The sequence below is a fragment of the Puntigrus tetrazona genome, chromosome 13 (genome assembly GCF_018831695.1).
Source record: "Puntigrus tetrazona isolate hp1 chromosome 13, ASM1883169v1, whole genome shotgun sequence".
NCBI classification, from domain to species: Eukaryota; Metazoa; Chordata; class Actinopteri; order Cypriniformes; family Cyprinidae; genus Puntigrus; species Puntigrus tetrazona.
Genome location: NC_056711.1, coordinates 16,570,884 through 16,592,729, shown reverse-complemented (window position 1 = coordinate 16,592,729; position 21,846 = coordinate 16,570,884). Strand labels below are relative to the sequence as shown.

Genomic DNA, 21,846 nt, shown 5'->3' with positions numbered 1-21,846 from the left:
TATATATATATATATATATACTGACTTTTGATAGACCTTAAAATGACTTTGACTGAAAGTAGAATTGATTGTTTAATATTTTAATCATATTATTCATTCATTCATTCATTCATATATTAATGTCTATTATAATAACTTCTGACAATATTTTGAATCCAACAGCTAGAGGTCATTATTGGACTACGAATGCAACACAGAGCATATTTACTGGTGGTATAAAAATAAGAATGTTTTATCTTTGAAAACGTGTTCCCAAAATAAAAACCACGATATCAACGGGTTTACACACAGAATCTGACAGTTACTGATAGTCAGTATGGAGATCATAAAAAAAAACGTTGTGTCTAACGTTAGTTGCTTAGGGTTAAGGCTAATTAGTTTGGTTTGGGGTTAGGATTAAGATAAAGTTATAGTTAGTGTAGGATTTATGGTTATTGTTGGAATTGAGGTAAACTGGCAAAATATAGGGCTTATCATCATACTTAAATAATAAGCAATTTTGCTAGGGGTAATAAACAATGTTAAACAAAGACATCCGCAGTCTGAATAGCTTTCTGGTTAGGTGGTCTAATAGTTAGCTGGTTAGGGTTAGCTGGTCTAGGCGTGTTCCAAGACCACGCCTCTTTCCCAACATCCGGGACTTTTAGCGCGAAGCTGGAAAAAACACCTCAGACTCTCAGGAACGACCATTAACGGCGTGTGTCGGCATTTACCGCCATTTACGGTCTTTTGTAAAAACAAAAAAAAAACACAAAAACAAAGAAAGGGAAAAGGATAGACAAAAGAAACTGATGGTATGCTGCTTTTAAACATCCTGTGACTTGACGTGCGCCGTTTTTTTTAGGAGAGTTCGAGGTGACGGACAGTGTCAGTTTGTGGCTGTCACGCAGGCGCGTGCACGTGACGCGCGCTCGCTCGCTCTAGTCAGCGGGAACGCGCCCGCGTCCCAGTCAGAACCGACCCGAGTCTCGAGAGGAACGGTGGCGAACAGAAACGGTAAGAAACCGGCACTTATGGGAACCGACTGTCATAAAAGTCCAGGCAGGTCACGAAACTATAATGTGTTAATCAACGGAACGAGTCTCGAGTGACATTTACTCACTTTATGTCTTTGAGGACAAGCTAGCAAGCTAACCGCTAACCAGAGTCATAAATATTGAGTGCTACTTAGCAGATTTATAATTCATAATAATTACATATATTAAGCTTTATGCGGGGGATACTTCATCTGTTTACTGTTGAAGCGCGCTTGGTATTTATTTTATTTTCGGGAAAATAAAGTGCTTTAAGTTACTCTGTCACGCAGCTGAATGAGTGCTGGTTTATATTTAGCCACTCAACAGAAATATCAGTATAAATATAGATTTTTATTTATAGGTTTATTTACATTGAAATGCAATTATGAGATCCTGAAGCATTCATCAAGGGTTTACACATAAGACAAGCGTGCTATCGTACGCGCAATGCTTTTGGTGAAATGACTCTCGTTTGTATATTGAAATAATTTGTTTGTTAAATTTCGTTGTATAAATTCAATGAACGACTATCGAGCAAGAACAGATGAGGCTGCTTTATTTAAAGATTCAAACTAATTAGTCTTCCTTGCCTGTGATATTTCTCTGCTTTGTCATATTATATTATGAGGTTCGGTTGTGTGTCTGGTGTTAATCAGCTCTGAGTCCAGACACACATGACTAAAGCCTCTATTTGTGGGTGTGTGAGATAGTGTGAGAGGCCTGGTTTATCTAACCTACATTATCTAGCCCACATTTGAAGTATTTTATGAAATAACACACTAAGATGTAGAGTTGATTCCATTGTATCTGCATAGGGAAAAAAGCACAGTCGATGCAGTTCTCTCTGCTGTTTGCTGTTAGATTGCTTTATTGTCTCAACAAATGGGTCATTAAGGTTATATTTTACACAAATAGACCACTTTTGTGAGAAGAGACCATAAACATCTCATTCAGTGTTCTCTACATGCACCGTGAAGTTGCTGCTGACATGGGGACGCCAGGATCAGGACGAAAACGAGCCCCGATTAAAGACCGTTTCTCAGCCGAGGATGAAGCACTGAGCAGCATCGCCAGAGAGGTAACCCTTTCTTCTCACTCGTGTCATCTTGTGGCTGGTGGTTTCCTGCAACCGCAATAAAGGAAGCATTCACCTAGAAACTCAATCTGATGTTGTTGTTACAAAGCCAAACAACTTAATTATGCATATATGCAACAAAATCATACAGTAATTTTGGACTGCTAAGCAAATAAAAAGACAAACAAGTCGTACCTGATGGGTAACTGACTGAAATTTAGTCATTTCCCTTTTGCTTACAAGTCTCATTTGCAGTTTCAAATGCATGTCCGGTTGCATGATACAACAAGCAGTGGCTTTTGCGGCTCAAGTTTTGAATATGGGATATTAAAAAGCAACATGACCCAGCCCAATTAATTTGCATGCAAAATGCTTTTGCATGTTTTTGCTTATATATATATATATATATATATATATATATATATATATATATATATATATATATATATATATATAAAATGTGTATATATATGTATGTATGTATTTACTTATATCTGTATTTATTTATATATGTGTGTGTGTGTATATTTAATGATAGTCATATGGACAAGCAGCGATGAGTTTCATAAACCTTATGTAAACAAGACTCCGGACATCACTGAAAGCTATGATAACTTTCAGTTCAGTATGCGAGTCAGATGTTGATTCTGTCGCCGCTCTTAGTGGATTCTCTATATTTGTGTAGCAGCGTTTTACCATCATTGTATGCATTCTGAATGGGTAGGATGCTCCATCAAGGTGCTGTAAGCGATTAGCTTTTTTTGGAATACCACATGCAAAATGTCCCAACTATTTTACAGTTGTTGCAGGAATATGTGTACCTGCCTCAATGACAGCTTTAGAAGACACAGGGTAGCGGCCAACACCTTGTAATCAGAAACACTCTCCATCTGTCACTCATTGTGCCCGTTTGGGTCTGCTGACATTGAGGTTGCTGGCACGTCTTTGGAAGGTGGTGTTTTGGAGAAAGGGCGTGTTGTTACGACATCTCAGATGAGATTTTAACTGAATTTAAGCGACTGTTCAAGATGAAAGTATTAACCCTGCAAAGCCTAATGTTGAAATAATATATATTTATTAATTTGTCATAAATATATCTTCCAGCAATATGTCTTAAGATATTAAAATTTACTGTTTTCATTTTGGGAGCAAACTTAAGGTAATGCAAATGCAATACAATGATGATTGAGATGTTCAAATAACCACTTATCAATAACATGCAGACAGCCATTTATAGAATTATACTAAAATGCATGACACAAATTTGTGTAGAAGTATTATGATGATTGAGAATGATGGTCATTTGGAAGCCTTAGAAATTCATTTATCAAATATGATGGCTTTATTGGGTTAAAGGTGAACGTCTGCTATTTATCTCAGCATCTAAATCTGAATAGTCTGGATCTGCATGATATTGTTGGTCAAGAGTCCCTCATAGCTCTGTTGTGATGTGTCGATATGCTGACGTTCAGGTTCTGCCAGTTTGAGCTGCAGCTGATGAAGTTTGACTCAGAGCTTGAGCAGGGAGCCAGTATAGACTTGTCTTAGATTTTTCAGCAGCGCACATGTCTGCGCTCATCGCTCTTGCAAACATAAAACTCTGTTAGGCTGCTATCAGTGTGCTTAGGGACTTGGAGTTGAAATTAACTCATTTGACCCAAATTTATAATTACAGAGCCAAATGGGATGACCTTGTCGTGAAAGAATTGGTGTCTGTATTCTTTCTCGTCATTTGTATGCCTTGTTTGTTAACCATGACATATGCATTTCTTGTTGCTGTGATACAGCATTAGCTAAAGCCCAGCATTGTCAGCATGTTAATTACAGTACTTAATATATCAAAACAAAAAAGTCTAGATAAACCATTTAACCTCACTAATCAATTAATCAGCTTTTTTCTTTCTTTTTTTGCCAACTCCTCATCTTAAAAATCTGAAAAAATACTATTATTATTATTATTATTATTATTATAAATATTTTATCTGTGCACATCATTATATTTTTTAAAATATGTAAATAAATAAGTTATCCTTCCCATCACATCAACTCTGATGATCTTTGATGATTTGCACCTCGTTTGTTTAAGAATCTATTTAAAATAAGGAAGAAAAGATAATTGCAATTACTATTCTGTGCCAACTTCAAAATAGGAATTTGATATAAATAGCAGGACTTTTCTGCTACAGTTCAGTAAGGGATAGAAAAACTAGGGTGGGTTTCTGAAACATTTATATAAAAAAAAATTCTAGTCAGTTGTTTGTTCTGTCTGTAACATGAAGGAAATGAAAAGCAGTCATTTCCTTCTGATACTGTCACTGAAAAGTAAATTCATGCGGCAATATCTCCTTAATATGGACCATATAAGGATGTTTTAAAAGAGGAAACAGTAAAATCTAAAGCTACAGGGTGTGGGTTGTACTGCAGAAGTGAAACTACAGCCAGATTGAGGATGTTTGTTAAATATCTAAATATTTAAGGGTGATTTATTCGCGCACTGAGAGAAGTTTGGCAGCTTGTCCTCTGCACCACTGGAGTTCATGTACTTCTCAATCACACTTTTGTACTGTTAAGAGGCGAATCACATACTGGTTCATTGCATTACGACGCAAGCTAGACCTACTGCATCTAGAAGTGCAGGATTCACTCCACCCATGCAGTCCAAAGATTATGAATCACTGTCTACCTACAGCACGCACAAAACTTTGCTTGTTTCATTGAACCTGCCTTTGTATCCACCCATTTTGTGCCTGCTGCTGAGGACACTCCCTAATGGTTAAAAGAAATGCCTGTTAACGGAAAGCATGTCATTTGTGTGTGCACGGTCACGGTTACTGGGGTTGAATTTGAGCCATGCAACCCCCTGTTGAGGTCACTTATGTTACCGGCCAGTCTTGTCACTTTCAGAGGGCGGTGATTTGCATGGTCCATTAGCCAAAAAGCAACAGAATGAGATCCCTCATCTTGGAGTATCTAGGGCAAGGTGTGATATTTCTTTAGCTATTACTGGCTTGCAATGCTCTCTGTTTAATGTGAGGTTGAAATAGGTCAACGTACTGTAGTACTTTGCCCAATGTAAAGTGCACGCCTACTTTACGTAATGCAAAAATACTTGAAATATTTCGTACCTATTTAATAGTTTATTTTTACATTTTTGTTTAAGTGCGTTTGTGGTGCTTAAGGCCATAGTTGGTTCAGAGGTAGGCTGAATATAATGCTGCTATCGCACAATGCACATAAACTGCCTCATATTGTTTAGTAGAGATGGGCACGTGCTGGTTGACATTGTACTAAAATGTCATACTAAGATTAAGTGACTGATAGTTTCAGTGGCCTGACTTAGAAGCCGTAAGACAATCAACTTAAATACAATCAGACATCACTGAAAGTATTATAATTTAAAGTTCAGTAAGCCAAATGTCGATTCTGTAGGGATTCAGTGAAGGATTTGCCAGGCTGATTCAAAGTGGCAACCTGTGATTTCATTAAAATATTCACGTTTGCATTGAAAGATCTGGCTCATCAGTTAATTGTTCATGAATCAGACTACAGTAGTTGTGCATTGATTTTTATTGTCTTTACCGTATTTTAGAGTGATGTAAAAACACTAGTTTGAACTTAATAGTCGTTTAGATGTATGCAGCAAGTACATGTTAAATGACACGCTGACTGCTCTTTAAATAATGAACCAGGGCAGATGTAGACGCTTTGCATTTTATTGTGACCTGCGGTAAGACAGTTGCAAACATTTCCATATCGACTTTGATAAGCTTATTGTATAGTCATGCTGTTCCTCTATGGAGCTTCTGTTCTGCAGAATACAGTAAGACTGTCTTAAATGAACGGCTATGTTGGAGGTTGTAAAGTGCGTCTCCCCCCGCTCAGATTTCCTGTTGCAGTCTCATGACGGAGGCTCTGCTGGTCTATAGATAGAGCTGGAGACACTGGGCTCAGCTGAGCTGCTCTGGTGAGCGGGTCAAACTGTCAGACAGCTCAACAGGTGCTGAACATAAGAATCACACAGAGCCCACCCTCTCTAAGCTCACCATACGTGTAAAGATTTGCCGTAAGCTTTGTTTAAATGTTTGCTGTCAGGCTGCATACTTTGCAAAGTCACTGTCCGATCTGTCAAGGCAAATTTGTTTTGAAGTGTAACGTCATTAACTATTATGTAGAGTATTGGGAAATGCAAGCAGGTCATATTGCATGTGTGTCACATGAGGAATGTAATAAGTCAGAAATCATCCAGGATTTGTTTACCTAGAGCGTAAGTCTGGTGTGCTGTGTGATGTCCTAAAATAGGACACCGCTGCTGAATCATGTTTGTTGTTTTTACACCTAGTTAGAGATCAGCCTTACTTCCGGTAGATGTGAATTAGACCATCCCCATTACTCCAGCCACAGCTTCTCTCTTACCAAACCGGCCCTCTAAAAACATCTCAGCCGACCTGATGTCTCAAAACCCGAACCCAAAGATTTAAAAAAAAAAAAAAAAAAAAAAGCATGAAAAGCGTGGGCTGCTTTATTGCAGAGCCCAGTGTTGTCACAGAGACAGGTGTGGTTTCCCAGGACACCCTTTTCAGTGTTTTATGTAAGGACTCCTGAATGCCTTCTTTCAAGCCTTTAAATGTTTTCCTAAACAGTCTAGTGAATTTTAAGAAGCTTGCCCTCCCAGCCATGATTTCTCTCTTCTTATATCATGTCCACCCATGTATTATGAAGATGTTGCTTTCCCAACCACGGCTGCATGGAAAATATGACTCTTCCCCTCTTTTTTCTTATGGGTGTTTTAGGCTTTTATTTATAGGACTGTAGCAAGACAGGAAAGTTGAGGGTGAAAGAGGGCCAATGGGATTGAGACATGACTCAGGTTTGAATATGGGTCCCGTGCGCCAGCTGCTCTTATATATATCATCAGCATGTGTGCTATCCACAGCTCTGACGTCTATTCTTGTTATGATTGCTGACTTTTGAATCATCAGCGTAAAATGCTAGTAACAGTGGAGAAAGCAGCAAAAATGCACTTCTATTTAATTCCAGTTCTCTATTTTAAATATATACACTGCTGTTGAAAAGGGTTTGGCGGTTTTATTTAAAAGTATAAAAGAGCATAATTTTTTCAAAAATAGAATCTTTTGTAACTTAATAAATGTATTGACTGTATTGATCTACATATATATGCAGAGCTAGTTTGTAATTGGACTGATTTAGGTTTTACTAACTTTCCAATATGTGCACATTTTAAAATGTTTATTTAAAATGGCTCATTCTGAGTTATAACAAAAAGTTAAAAAGTCGGTTGTGTAAAGCGGTGAGTTATCTGAACAATTCATATAGAACATATGCAGAATAAGCAAGTCCAAGATACTGTTAAGCATCCAGACAGAGTGCTTTCTGCTCAGATTGTTTGATGCTACCGCTATTAAGATAAATTCTCTTTCCTCTCTTGTGCAGGCGGAGGCCAGACTTGCTGCGAAGAGAGCAGCTCGTGCTGAGGCTCGGGATATTCGGATGAGAGAATTGGAGCGGCAGCAGAAAGAGGTGAGTTTTACATAGCAGATGGGGTGAAAAAAAAGTCACCAAAGTGCTGAAGTTTCTCAAGGTCTTCATACCTCTTTCCTCTGCCTTTGCTCAAATCCAGAACCACATGTTTATTATTGTAAACCTAGTGAACTAGCTGCATAGGCAGCGTTGTAAGGCGTTACATTTACATTACATTACACATTTAGTCATTTAGCAGATGCTTGAATCCAAAGCGACATACAAATGATATGCTGTCTATTCCAAAAAGCTTAGCTGCGTAATTAATGCAGTATTGCATATATCCTTAATGGAGAAAGAAAATCTCATAATACTTAGCAATATGTTAAGGCAAAACACTATTATGTGTCATACAAATAGCGATCATCATTGGGACACATATGACACATGGGTTGTTGCATATTTACTTCCAAATTGATCATGTATGAGGTTAGATTTCAGTTAGCGCTGTCCATGTGATATTAAATGGCAAGGCAGCTAACTAGGTTCTGAAACATAGCATCTGTATTTCGTTCAGAATATGCCTTGTCTTCTACAGACCATCGCCTCTTTTGTTGCAGAAGGATTGTTTTTAGCGTGTCCCTTTGCATAATGTGCTTGTCAGTTTTAAGCATTTTTGTTAAAGACAAAGTACGACTGCTTTTACAAGTAGTTCCAGATTCACAACCCAGATTTAGCTAGCTGACGAACTAAACTCATAAGTGGAAACAGGCATTTGACAATACAGTATGTTTTCAATGGTTGAAGCCACATGTGAATGATTTGGTTATTGATGTCAGCTGGTATTTTCTCTACTTGTGCATTTTCAGATGTTGTTCTACACTGGTTTGAAGAATATATTTGCATACTGAAGTACATATTTTCAGTATGAGTAATTGCGTTTTAATGGGTTTGTTCGTCGGTTTGTTTGTTTGTGTTTTTTCTGTGCAAGACATTCACCAAAAAGTATCAAATAATCCATTGTCACATTGAATTGCAATAGAAGTGTTTGTATTTTCCTTGTGGCTGTCTCTCTCTCACAGCTGTCTTACCATCAGCACTCCTCCTCTAACAGAAAATGGGGGCAAATCCACCAATGGATGGTATGAGAAAGATTAGGCCAGTTTGGACATGCATGTACTTTCGCCTTTAAACTAATAAAGAGCTTTCAGATGGGAGTGTGCTAGCTATATTCTCATACACTCAGTAGTTTGTATGTGGCTTTCGAGCATGTTTTTAATAATACTTGTGATCTTATTGGTTTATAAATGAACTCTTGTGGTACTGTTGTTGTCTTTAAAAATAGTTTTCTATTAGGACAGCATTGGATTCACTTTTTCAGGAGAGTTTGTTGCAAAATATATATTTGCTTTAGTGTTTGTTTGTTTGTATATATTACAGTGGTAAACCCATAAAATTGGTCACTGCATTTTACTTTGTCATTCTAAAATGAATGTCTTTATGTGCTGGGTGATATGTTTCTGATGTCTCTGCAATGATTTCGCTGCCAATACTAAATTATATTATGAATATCACACTATTTTAATGCTATTTATAAATTTGAATTTATAGCAACATTCTTATTTTGCACTACGTTTATTGTATAAATAAGTGTTTATTTTATAGTGTATTTTTATAGTGGTGTACATAAGCACAAAAAATAAAATTGTGTTATAATACATTAATAACATTTAATTAAATTGTAGAAGTTAATGAATTGATCATTCATTGAATAACAATGTGCAAATTATGCATTGAGATACACACACATACATACATACATACACATACATACTGGATATATACTGCATCAGTAAGAGCAGATTAAGATTTAGAATTTTGTCCAAATTTTTTGTAGTTGTTATTTTTCTTTTTTTTCCCCTATATTGCCCTGCCCCTATTGTCATGTTGCTGCTAGAAGGCTTGTATGCTTGCCCTGAAATTTAAACAGGTCCTATCCTGGCTGAATATCAGCAAGTTAGAGTTTGTTTAGGACTGCGGGTGAAGACTAACGCTAACACAGCCTAAAACATGCAGCTTCTTTTGTTCAAATACTGTCGTTTTCATTCTGTTCATCTCAGGCTGATACAGAAAAGGCCCGTCATGGTCATCATTCCAGTAGCCACAGTCGACGGGTCTGTATCTCCTTATGTCGCTGTCCTTTTCCAACTTATTTTTTATTTTTATTCTTATTTCTTTTTTCTCTTAATTTCTTATCAACAGGGATTAAATGATGATACAGCATCAGTCCGAAGTGTGGGAAGTTACAGGGTGTGTCATACCAATTCAGTTGTGTAGAGTAAAACTTGCCAAGCTAATGTGAAATAGGGTTTTTTTGTGACATTTGAACATTATGATAATTGTTCAGTTTGAAATATATTGGTACATTGCATGCATATATATATATATATATATATATATATATATATATATATATATATATATATATATATATATATATATATATATATATATATATATATATATATTCCTTAGCAATCAACATATTTTTACTGATACAGTAACCACAAACTGGAAAGTTTTAAAAGATCGTTTAGAAAGGTAGATAATTGCATTTTACATGCTATTGGCATTTGGGGGGGAAAACATTTCTCATTGAACTTTTGCTTTTAAAGTCAAGTACATCATCTTTACGAGACTTGAGCAGTTCTCATCGCTCCAGTCGGGGTAGTTCTTCCCGGAGAAGAGATTTGGTGGTACGTCTCACTATGTATGTGTATGTGTGTTTTCCTCCTCGTACTGTGTGTATTTTGGCAACACTGTTTTCTCTTGTGTGACTGTCGTGACTATAAATTAGACTGCTGTATTATACTAACACACGTTTTTGCTCTCTTTGATTGACTATCAAGTTTGTCTGTGTTACACGTACTTTAGCTTAAATAATATTGAAACGATTTAATTCCAAAGCTGATTTCTAAAGGCATAGTGGATTCCCATGGTCATGGAAAATGTACAAATTTGAATTTCTTGATCATTTGTTGAATTCAGACCTGGAAAAGGAAATGATAGTTCAGCTAAGAAATAATAAGGAAAAAGAGCCACATTTAAGGTTGATGTGCATGAACATTATAGCCAGGCTTTGTGCTATCGATGACTAGCACTGTTGAGTGGTTTTCTATAAATGAAGCATAACCACACTGCCTCTGACTGAGGGCACTAACACAAAAAGGTCTTTGGTGTGATCTGACGTAACGCTCCCTTATTAGCACACATGGCATGTCTCCAGCATGCATTACTTCTTGTTATACTGTATATCCAGCATAGATTGTGATGGTTGTGCTGTTTTCTCTGCAGTCTGGCATCTCCAGTAGTTCCTCTTTGAAGAGCTCCCACTCCACTGTATGTATTTGTGACCGTTTACAGTTTATTCTCCTTTGAGTGTCAGAAGTTCTGCATTTAAGAAATTTATATTGTTCCAGTTTGGCTTTTTAAAAGTGCAGACAGCCAGCTCTGGGATCTTAGTTCTTTCCAACATTGCACTATGAAAGCATAGCTGTAAATATCTGTGACTAGATTCTTGGGCTAAACAATAAAGAAAAATTAAAGTTGTGATATGGCTTAGTGCAGCAATCAAATGGCAATGGCTTTGATTTAATTAAATACATGAGATGCATGTTTCAGAGTAAAGTGCTGAACTGTGTTCCTTTACACACAGGCAGCTCATATTCCAGTGTTTTCATTTACTCAGCAAATGCTGTTCTACACAAACTAGAGGATTGTTATAAGTTTGGGCCACTTATATTAGGCATTTGGGAACATCCCCAAGAAGAATTCCCAAAACCATTTAACCAAAAAATCTTAAATTTAACCAATTAATGAGACGTGCCTATAAACAGGCTCTAGTTAACGAAAGAGAATCTGTAGGGATAATCCCCTGTAGCTTTCCATCAAAATAAAATGCAATCTCTAAATATTACATGCCAGCATAAATATTAGTATTGCAGTTTTCCAAAAAAAAAAAGATAGGAAAAAAATACATTTAGTAAGAATAGTAATACTTAAACAGCCCAACAAATAATATCATTTTTAAATCAAAGGTTTTATCCAGAAAATTGAGATTAGATTTCCCCTCAGATCATGCAGCCTTTCTGGTTCCAAAATTGGTAAGTGATTACCAATAGTAAGAGAAACCTTTACACATTTGTAATCTTCTCTTCCAGAGCTCTGTATATAATGATCTTCACAAAAAACCTGTTGGCAGTAGCTCCAAAAAGGACCTTCTGGTCAGTACTGATCGATATCCTGAACTCAAAAGCTGCTTCAATCTTGATGCATCATCATGAACATGTCTTTCCTGGTTTAGAGCATGTTATTTCAGATCCGTATCAGATTTCTTTGTTCATTTCCCATTGCTTTACACCATTAGACTGGATTGTATCATGACCAAAGAAACTACACCAGCTTAAAGAACTCCAAACCTACTCCCTCTACTGTTTCTACCTATACACCACGGGTTTGTCTCCTTCCTTTCTGCATGTTTAGTAGTCTTACACAGCAGAACTTTCCAGGAAGACTTAAAGGCTTTTCCTCAAAGTCCTTTAATGCTAATTCTTTGCTTTATGATCTATGAAGTTAGTTTTAGCAAAGGTTTTTGTTTCAGTATTGGTGTTTTTTTTTTTTAAGTTTTAAAAGCTAGCCTGGAAGAGATATCTGATGGCCGTTGCTTGTTGTTTGACTTTCACAGGCTCCGTCCAGCAGCGGTTCCACAGGTCTGACTCGCAGCTATAGTGTGGTCAGTCTGATTTTCAGCACATCTGCCATGTGATTGGATGTGATTAATCCCCTCTCTGTTTTATAAGCCTCTTTGTCATCTGTTCATTTAAAAAATGTGAGATCTGTGTTCTCAGGCCTCCATATGTGATGACGGTCTGTATGGTTCATATAGTTCCAGAGCTGTAAGTGATGCCATAGCATATATATACTAAAACAGTTATCTTATCATAACTCTGGAGCAGTGTTAGCTCAGTGGTCAGTTTTATTCCTCCCGCAGCCCTCTGAATGCAGCTGGTATTCTTCTGGTGCCAGTTCCACCCGCAGCAGCCCTGTGGTGAGCGTCGCATGTGTCCAGAGCTGCAGCAGCTGCTCATGCATGTGTTCATTCTGAAATGCCAGCGTGTGCTTATCTTATCTTTAAGCTGGTGTATATATATTATACACTCCAATAATTCACTTTTTTGAAAAATAGAAGTTTGCATTAGTCTAACTCCACATATTTAGGTTTGAGAATTTACGTTTGTAACACATGCATTGATTATGTTATAAACATTAATGATACCTCAGAATGCCGGCATGTTAAGAAAGGTGTGCAGAAGTGACTGAACTTCCTGTTTATGAAACAAAATAAGCTTCAAAGCTATACCCTACTTGGTTGGTAAGATGCTTTTTGAGGCTTTTAGGCTGGTCAAGACTGCAATTAATGAATCAAAAATACTGTAAATGTTTTACATTATTACAACTTAAAGTCACTGTTAATGTATTAACATGAATTCTTTGATTAGCAAAGTTTTATTTGAAATAGAATTTGTTTTGTAACAAATTTCTTTAATGTGACTTACGATCACTTTAGTGCATCCTTTGCTGAATAAAAGTATTAAAAATTAAAATAAAAAAAAGTCATAGTCTTTGAACTTTTGAATGATTGTGTGTATATGGAGTACCATAGAGACATCGAGGTGACTTCTGCTGTAGTATGTCCAGAAATGTGTTGAAATGTATTTGTCATTTAATTTGGTGCATAAACGGAAAGTATGAAAAATTTGATGCATTGTTGGCCTCTGAAGGTGGGGCAGGAATTCCGCCAATGTCTTTTGCATGTGGTGCATTTGTCTAAACATCTTAAGTAGCAAAGACAGTGTTTGATGACTTGTCACTAATACAAATGGAGCGCTATTAAAAGAGTGACTTCACTGAAATGGTTGCATGTTCAACTTAACAGCTATGACAGATGTTTTTTGGTTTTCTTCCCTGTGCAAATTTGCATTTCTTCTTTTGAATCATCCTCTTGTAAACCTTTCAGTCATCCTCTGATGACGATTCTGGCAGCACTGTGTCCCGAGGTCGACGTGGGAGAAGGGATAGTGTGGTGAGCCAGAATAGAAACTGTGACAGCATATGCAGTGACCGCATATTCTGTTGTCATTAAAACAGTAATATATCATAAAAACCTTTCCAGTTCGACTTTCTCATGTTTTGCTTTTTTTATCTGTGTGTAGTTGTCTGATTTCTCTGATATCTCTGAGACGGCTGCTGATTATTTCAGCCGCTCTAATCGCAGAGGCAGTATTGTTTCTGATCTTGATGATCTGAGCATCCCAGACCTGGACAGTGTAAGTCGAGACATGCATGAAAAGTATTAACCCAAGTGACACGTTGACTGGATGGTAATCTAAAAGGATAGCTCTCTTATTAAAGTTGGTTTAAACTGCATGTCTTGATACTGTGTAAAAGATGAATTAAAGCGAATCTATTGGACTAGTGGTTTTATTTAATGACTGCTTTTAGGAAGGTATATGTATTATTCTTGTATAAATGCATCTAACTGTTGCGTGTGACTCTTTTGGTTGGTCAGCGTTTGGTTTTAATACCGGAAGTTTTGGTGAAGTCAGACTGGAACACATGTGGCATGATGTGTGGCTAAAAGACGTAGGATCATACTAATTTTTTTTTGTTTGTTTTTCTTAAGGTAAAACCCAGGCCATTCAAATAGTGGCGAATGTATTTTTCTATATGTAACCAATGAGACTAATGGCGTTTTCTTTTTCTTTTCTTTTTTTCCAGCTTGATGAGAAATGTGACAAGCAGTTTACAGACAACTACAGCCGGGTAAGAGGAAAGATCATTTTCCACTTCCTTTTTTGTGAGATACTTGACACATAATTAAGACCCTAGTTTGTTTCTCTTCTCATTAGGAGACAGTATTTATATTTTGTCAGTGGGGTTTTTTTATTCAGTAACCTACATTATTTGTGCTTGTGTTTCCTTCAGCCGTCCTCTCGATGTACCACCCCGGCACTCTCTGCAGCTGCCCTGGCATCTCTGGGAGGCAGCAGTTCTAGAAGGGGCAGCGGAGATGCTGGGAGCGTCATTGTAGATGCAGAGGCTTCTATCAGCGAGTTAAGGGTAATTACGATGTTTATTGGCATTTGCACAACACAAAGTATTTAGAGGTATTTGTTGAAACAAGATGAATCTACCTGCCTTTGAACATATTTTGGCTGAGCATAGAGCATCGTACTTTCCTATCGAATGCATCCAATCTCAGAGAATCCACTTGTGTTCATTTCACAGTTTTATTTGTGTCTGTTAATACTTTCGTTTCTTTCCTCTTTACGTTTGAATGCTTTCGAGAAGCTCTGTTCTTTTTGTATATGTATGAATGTATAATCAGAGGTCACCGCTCTGGCCTTCAGTGAATGCCAAACCTTTCCCATGATTCATTCCTCCATCTCAACAGGACATCTATGATCTAAAGGACCAGATTCAGGATGTAGAGGGCCGATACATGCAGGGTCTTAAAGAGTTAAAGGTAGAGGGTCCTGAGCTCAACGCATGCATTCCCTCATTCTCCACTAACACACCAGGCTCTAAGCACTCCTAGTCTGAAAGCATGAGCCTTGCATGAGTCTTTCACTTACTACATTAGCTCTTTACAATCACGTTTAGCCCACAGTCACGTTGCCTGAAGACGTACATGCTCTAAAGAGCCGAAGTCACATGGAAGTCTTCTGCCTCACTCCTAAAGGCTAATAATAAAGAAGATGGACGAGGATGCTGAGACACACATTTAATCATCTGTTCAAAGAATTTCAGTGTTTGTCCAGTTCACATTTGGAAGTTGGAGACCTTGCGTTGAATATCCTGACATAAGTGAGAGACCGTGAAAGGAACAGTACGTGAACCGACAAGGGTTAATGTGACAGATACGGAAGCTCCTTCTTATATCTGATGTCATGTAGTATTCATGTCAACATGAAATCTTAACCTATTTAGGGGCTTTATTTTGATCTAGTAAGAATTTATTGGGTTGTAAAAAGGTGGCATTACATTTACTACTGTTCAAAAGTTTGGGATCGGTAACATTTCTGAAGGATTATGCAACACTGGAGACTGAATTAATGGCTTCTGGAAACACTTTGCTATCACAAGAATAATAACATTATAAAACAGATTCATGTAGAAAGTTATAATGATATTTCTAAATATTACAGTTTTTTTTTTAAATAACTAATGCAGCCTTGGTGGGCATAAAAACTCTTAACAGCCCTAAACCTTTGAACAGTAGTTTACCTGTATGGGACAAGTGATTGGAGGGAAAGAGTCGATAAGGAATAGTCATTTCAGAGGCGGAGCAATTTATTATCTTTTTAGGACGAGTTACAAAGAAATGTGGACAGTAAGACCAGGAACATGCATTTAGTAAGTAAATGGGACCATTTGATTTCATGTTAACTCTACACATTTCTGTCTGACTTGATGATGATGATGATAATATTTAGTTGTATTACACTTTCACTTTTCAGTTTTTACCTGTACATCACATTTTTACATAATCTTCATTGCAGTGGTCAGCGTGTGCTTTATTTGCCTGTTTGTAGTGGTTTTATAGCATGTAAAGCTACTCCAGTACTTTTAGTTTGAAGGACTTTTGCTCCTTTTGATCAGGAATCTCTGTCGGAAGTGGAGGAGAAGTACAAGAAAGCCATGGTTTCCAACGCCCAGCTGGACAACGAAAAGGCAAACCTCATCTACCAAGTGGACACGCTCAAAGACGTCATCGAGGAGATGGAAGAGCAAATGTCAGAGCTGCACAGGGAAACAGACGAGAAATCGAAGGTTCTTGTAACAAACAAGTATCTTCTATTGTAATAAATGAGTATTTGATTGATTTGTCTAATGATAAAAAAAAAATATTAGATGTTGGGACCCTGTACTCAAGCATTGTCAGATTATTATGAATGTTTTTCTTTTGATTGTCAGGAGTTGGAGCGGCAGAAGCACACATGTTCAGTCCTACAGCACAAACTAGAGGAAATGAAGGAGGGCATTCATCAACGAGATGAACTTATTGAGGTAGAGCCCAGAACAGAAATGGTTTATTGACCACAGATTCATCTGAAGACATTAGAAATATTTGCATTAGGTTAATCATGTTATAGATGATTGAAAGTGTACTTTGAACCTTCTTTTTTCTTGAAGAACAGAGTCTTTATTATTCACTTTCCTCCATTGAGATCCTCCTGTTTTCTTCCTTCATTTTTGTCTCGTCGCTTCTTTGTTGTGTCTATTTTGAATCTGTCCTTTTCTGCTTTATTGAACGCATCCACAGGAGAACCAGAAAATTCAGCAAAAACTAGATAACCTCACAAGAGAGGCATTTGACCTGCAGGAAACTGTTAACTGGAAGGACAAAAAGATTGCGGTAGGACGGATTAGGAGACGCTGCTTGGATTGATGACAGAAAGACTGATCAAATTAACTGTTAATTTAACTCTTAGTCATCTATTAACATTATTTTTGACAGGCAGCCTTATACATATAAACTAATTTATATGTATACAGTCTCATCATTTTTACAAAGGATTGATGTGTGGCTAAAATAATGTGCATGTAAAAATCTAGACATTTGCGGCCATTTTTTTTATGGATCTCTGCACAATGTATGAAAAAAGTGCTGCCCTCTGCTGGCATCCCATGAGCCTCAGCTGTGTACACCAGAAGTGCTGAGTACCACAGAATAGTGTTAAAACTATTAAAGGTTCTTGAAAATATATTGCATCTAGAAGATTGATTGGTTTTACTTTTTGTATACTCACGCCTGCATGAAAATCCTTGAATTGCTCAAGAAGAAAAGTGCTATACAGACAAATAACAGCATTCCTTCATTTCCTGCACTGTTCATCTGTCAGCATGGTCTATTTTCATCCTGCCATATGTGACTTACGCTAGGGCTAGGCAATATATATATATATATATATATATATATATATATATATATATATATATATATATATATTTTATGATACATGTTATGTAAATATTGCCATTTATTATATCTTGTCACTATCATTCTTATTGAAAATTGTTGACATCATGCCTTTATATTTATTTATTTTATTTATATATATTATTATTTATTTATATATAATCTTTTTTAAAGCTATATTGCCCAGCCCTAACTTCAGTCCAAAGACTCTTCATTGTGTTTTCTTCTGTCTCTGTCTACTTTTCTCTTCACTCCTCTCTGTTTTCCTGCCCTTTCTTGTGGCCAGGCGTTAGAGAGACAGAAAGAGTACTTTGATTGCATTAGGAATGAGAGAGATGAGCTCAGGGATGAGCTGGCTGACCTCAAGGGGAAAAGCCGAATGGGAGAGGTATGTCCTTTAAGTGCTCCTGCCCGGGATGAAAGCTTGACATCAGCACTGTATATCAACAATAAACCGATCGTGTCAATGGAAAGTTTTTGGCTTGCTGCCTACATCTGTTTTCTCTGCGTTGCACTGGCCATGTAAACAGTGCCAACTTTTAAGCGTCTTAATTCATTTCAACTATTTTATATGAGCTGATTTATCATTGACTATATTCTTCTATTATTTGCCATCTTGTGTCTATTTTTTCCTTACTGAGCATGTCACAGTACATTATGGGGCGACGGCCTCTATAAAGTAGGCATGCAGTTCTGTTTTAGAATCTGTCCTAAAGAAGGCATCTTGGAAGGATATTCAGCTGTTATTTTTGTGTGTTTTTTTTTTGTTTGTTTTTGTTTTTTTTTTTAGTATTCCTGAGTTTTTTTACTCAGGCTTTGTGTGTCCAGAACAACTGAACTGCAGTGTGTATGTGGCCAGTGTTCATTAAAAAAGACTATTATATTATTATTTATTGTGACTTCACTGCTCTGGCAGAAACACGGTCTGGTGATCATACCCGAGGATACACCCAACGGAGATGTCAGCCACGAGTCACCTACGTCAGGCATCACTGTGGTCACACAAGAGGCAGCACAGGTGCTGGAGTCAGCGGGAGACGGTCCTTTGGGTGAGTCTTCACATACACTTTCCAAGCTTTTATGTGTATATATATATATATATATATATATATATATATATATATATATATATATATATTTGTTGTAATAAAGTGCCCCTATTGCTTTAAGTGAATGAAATCTAAAAAAGTGCACCATATATAAAGTTATTTTCTCTCAAATAAAAGTCACCGAATCACTGAAACAAGCCATTTCATGGTGAGTTCAAAGTGAAACATATTGCCCATCCACTTGTTTTTTGCATTGGTCTGAATGACTGTTTCTTTGCCACCAGTTGTTGCATTGATCATTAAAAGCTCGAAAACATTGCTTTAAATGAAATCGACCAATCACCACAAATTAGCATCAAGCAAATAGGGGTTCGAAATGAATCGTTTGTGAGTCTTAAAATATGCATTAATTTTTACCTTATTTATTAAAAGGAAATGTTTTTTTGAGCTTGCATGCATATTGATTAAAATGCCTTCATTATGGGTTATGAAAGATTGTTGGGGACGACCTTTCATAACCCATATTACAGGCATTTTAAACATTGGCTATAGTAGTATGAAATAACGCTTGTTTTTTGTGTATATCCTACAGATGTAAGACTACGAAAGCTTGCGGATGAAAAAGATGAACTTTTGTCCCAGGTATGATTGTACATGAAGAGAACTGAAACGCTTTATTGGCATCACTGAATTAAAGTAACTCCTAAATGCGCTTTTAGATCAGAAAACTGAAGATGCAGCTGGAGGAAGAAAGACAAAAGCACTCAAAGATCGACAGTGTTTACACAGAAGGGGAGCGAATGGAGAACGGCACTGACCTGCATTTCATCGAGATGCAGAGTACGACCTGTGACGCATGCTGTGCACACAATCACGTTTTCTTTAACATCCTTTACATGTACCATGCTTTAATACTGTCTGCTTCCTGTAGGGGACGCCAACAGACAGATTAGTGAATACAAATTCAAGCTCTCCAAGTCTGAACAGGAAATGGCAACGATGGAACAAAATGTGAGTTTATAATTAGAACAAAATAAAGTTATTACAATAGGGAGTAGAACCTGTTTATATACATTCACAAAAGTATTATTGATTTATATAATGGTACGGAAAATGAGGTTTGCGACCGTTTCAAAACAATGAATATATGAAACAGTTTTTTCCAATGTGTCTCGCAGGTAAACAGACTTGAAGGACAAGTGTCCAGATATAAAGCTGCAGCAGATAATGCAGAAAAAATAGAAGATGAACTGAAAGCAGAGAAAAGAAAACTTCAGAGAGAGGTATTGAATTCATTCGTTCAAGCATTGACCTACAAGCATTTAACTCATTCAGTGTCCCCATAATCATGACATGACTCTTTAAATCTCTGATTTCTGGGCCCGGAAAGCCACGGAAATAGAAAAAAATCAGTTTTCTGCTTCTATTTTGAAAGAATAGTACCTGATCCGAGTATATAGAAGATCAAACTCCTTTATATTAGCAGTCATCGTCACTGTGTCTGTTTTCCTCCGTTAGCTGCGCACAGCCCTGGACAAGATCGAAGAAATGGAAATGACCAACAACCATCTTGTAAAGCGACTGGAGAAGATGAAAGCAAACAGAAACGCTCTCCTGTCCCAGCAGTGAAGAGACATCCTCCAACACCAAAAAACAAATCTGCAGGCCCTTTACCTTGTTTCCTTGCCTCTCGCTGTACAGCACAGATTTACACCTTACTAAGGCAACACTGTGAGGGAGGAAGCCTCTGAACCTGAGAATATTGTACTTCTGTTGGTTTTGTTGTTTTTAAAAGCTTGGTACATCACGGTAGCTTGGACTGGGTGCTTCCCCCCCTCCTCCTCTTTTGTAAGTTGCACGAGTATAAAAGCGCTTTTTAAACTGTAAACCGACATGACTGCGGGGCCCTCGACGTCCATGTAAATGCTTACACAGCAATGTGCCTTCACAGGGAGGACGAGGGTTTTATGCATTATAACACTATACAGGAAAAGCATATATTTCTACCGGTACAAAAACATTAATGTGTTTAATAAAGGGTACGGTCATGAGTTGAACAGTATAGAGAATCAATCATGTCTGCTATGGTTTCAATAAGTGTTTAAGTGTTTTTGTTTTTCAAATATTTAAAATATTTCTTGAAAATAAATGTGTAAATGAATGCAGTATGAATGGGCGGGTGATTCGTGAATTGTGATTGTTTGCAGGGCACACTTTGAATTTTGTTAGTTTTTTTTTTTTTTTTTTGAAGTGCTTTGTCACAATGGACTACATCAATTTTACACTAATTGTAATGATTTTAACTCCCAGTAAGAGACCGATGTTTCTACTGTGACATTTTGAGATTTCAGATTCAAGTCCCAAATGCCACTTGATGCCTTTCACAACGCTGTTGTATTCAGGTTTGGTGCAACTTTTTAATCACCCTAGAAACCAATTGTCTGACACTTCATGCGCACAGTGATTGTGACTAAAGCAGCTGCAAAGTATACTGTAAATAAACTACACGATTTACAAACGGACCTCTCAGTAATTATTTTTACCTTTTTTTTAGCGAATGTCTTCACCACAGAATTTGGTTAGACTTTAGTTATGTTTAAAGTCAGATATACACTTGCAAAGTTTCTCAAAGTATGTTGTGGATCCATTAAAATGCATTGCTTGCTTAATAACTAATAACAGTCTATTAATACTCTAATGACTGCTAGTTGACATGCGTTACTTACTGTTCGTAAAATGTCTAAAGTGAACTATTAAAATAAAGCAATCAGTTTGATACAGCTCAACATAGCAGCAATGGCCACATGCATGTAAAAAAGCCTTCAGTGCATACAATTAATTGAAATATAAGATCATTATGAAATGATAAACGGTATTATTTTGCATTTGCATAACATGATATTGCCTGTTTAACGTTAAAGGAATAGCTCACCTAAAAATGAAAATTTCCTCAAGATTCTCAGAATGATACATTTCAACATATTTAGAGAAATATATCATTACATCACTTATTCAAAGCATTTCCAACATTGATTTGTTGGACTAGAGTTGCATGCATTACTGATTTTCCATTAAATGTTTGAAATATTATTAACAGGATCCCATTCACTGCAGAACTATTTCTTTGGTGCGTTAAGTGGTGACCCTTCACTTAAAGCATTATTTGGCATCTAAATCAAGCTTTTG

The 21,846-nt window shown here is 36.9% G+C and overlaps 1 protein-coding gene across 12 annotated transcripts; it reads left to right on the top strand.

Moving 5' to 3' along the window:
- Nucleotides 1-657: 657 nt before the first annotated feature.
- lrrfip2 (leucine rich repeat (in FLII) interacting protein 2) lies at nt 658-21,182 on the top strand. Of its 12 annotated transcripts, none has more exons than XM_043256166.1 (28): nt 658-996; nt 1,994-2,094; nt 7,543-7,629; nt 8,652-8,711; nt 9,690-9,743; nt 9,832-9,879; nt 10,245-10,325; nt 10,924-10,968; nt 11,790-11,852; nt 11,996-12,082; nt 12,314-12,361; nt 12,477-12,524; nt 12,620-12,676; nt 13,646-13,711; nt 13,842-13,955; nt 14,407-14,451; nt 14,614-14,748; nt 15,083-15,154; nt 16,291-16,461; nt 16,606-16,698; nt 16,955-17,047; nt 17,898-17,999; nt 18,528-18,660; nt 19,253-19,302; nt 19,380-19,500; nt 19,592-19,671; nt 19,839-19,943; nt 20,179-21,182. In XM_043256166.1, exons 2-28 carry the CDS (start codon nt 2,005-2,007, stop codon nt 20,287-20,289), a joined length of 2,259 nt encoding a protein of 752 aa, XP_043112101.1. In that variant the 5' UTR covers nt 658-996; nt 1,994-2,004; the 3' UTR covers nt 20,290-21,182. The 12 variants fall into 12 exon arrangements, with proteins under 12 accessions (XP_043112101.1, XP_043112099.1, XP_043112100.1 ...); XM_043256164.1 differs by having other exon boundaries at nt 1,971-2,094; XM_043256165.1 differs by having other exon boundaries at nt 1,932-2,094.
- The last annotated feature ends 664 nt before the right edge of the window (nt 21,183-21,846 follow it).

Excerpts from the sequence above, each read along its gene's own strand:
- lrrfip2 (XM_043256164.1), top strand. The coding sequence starts at position 1,981 with ATGCACCGTGAAGTTGCTGCTGACATGGGGACGCCAGGATCAGGACGA. Across the intron at positions 10,326-10,923 it reads CCCGGAGAAGAGATTTGGTG|TCTGGCATCTCCAGTAGTTC; the intron begins GTACGTCTCACT and ends TTTTCTCTGCAG. Across the intron at positions 12,362-12,476 it reads TGACTCGCAGCTATAGTGTG|GCCTCCATATGTGATGACGG; the intron begins GTCAGTCTGATT and ends CTGTGTTCTCAG.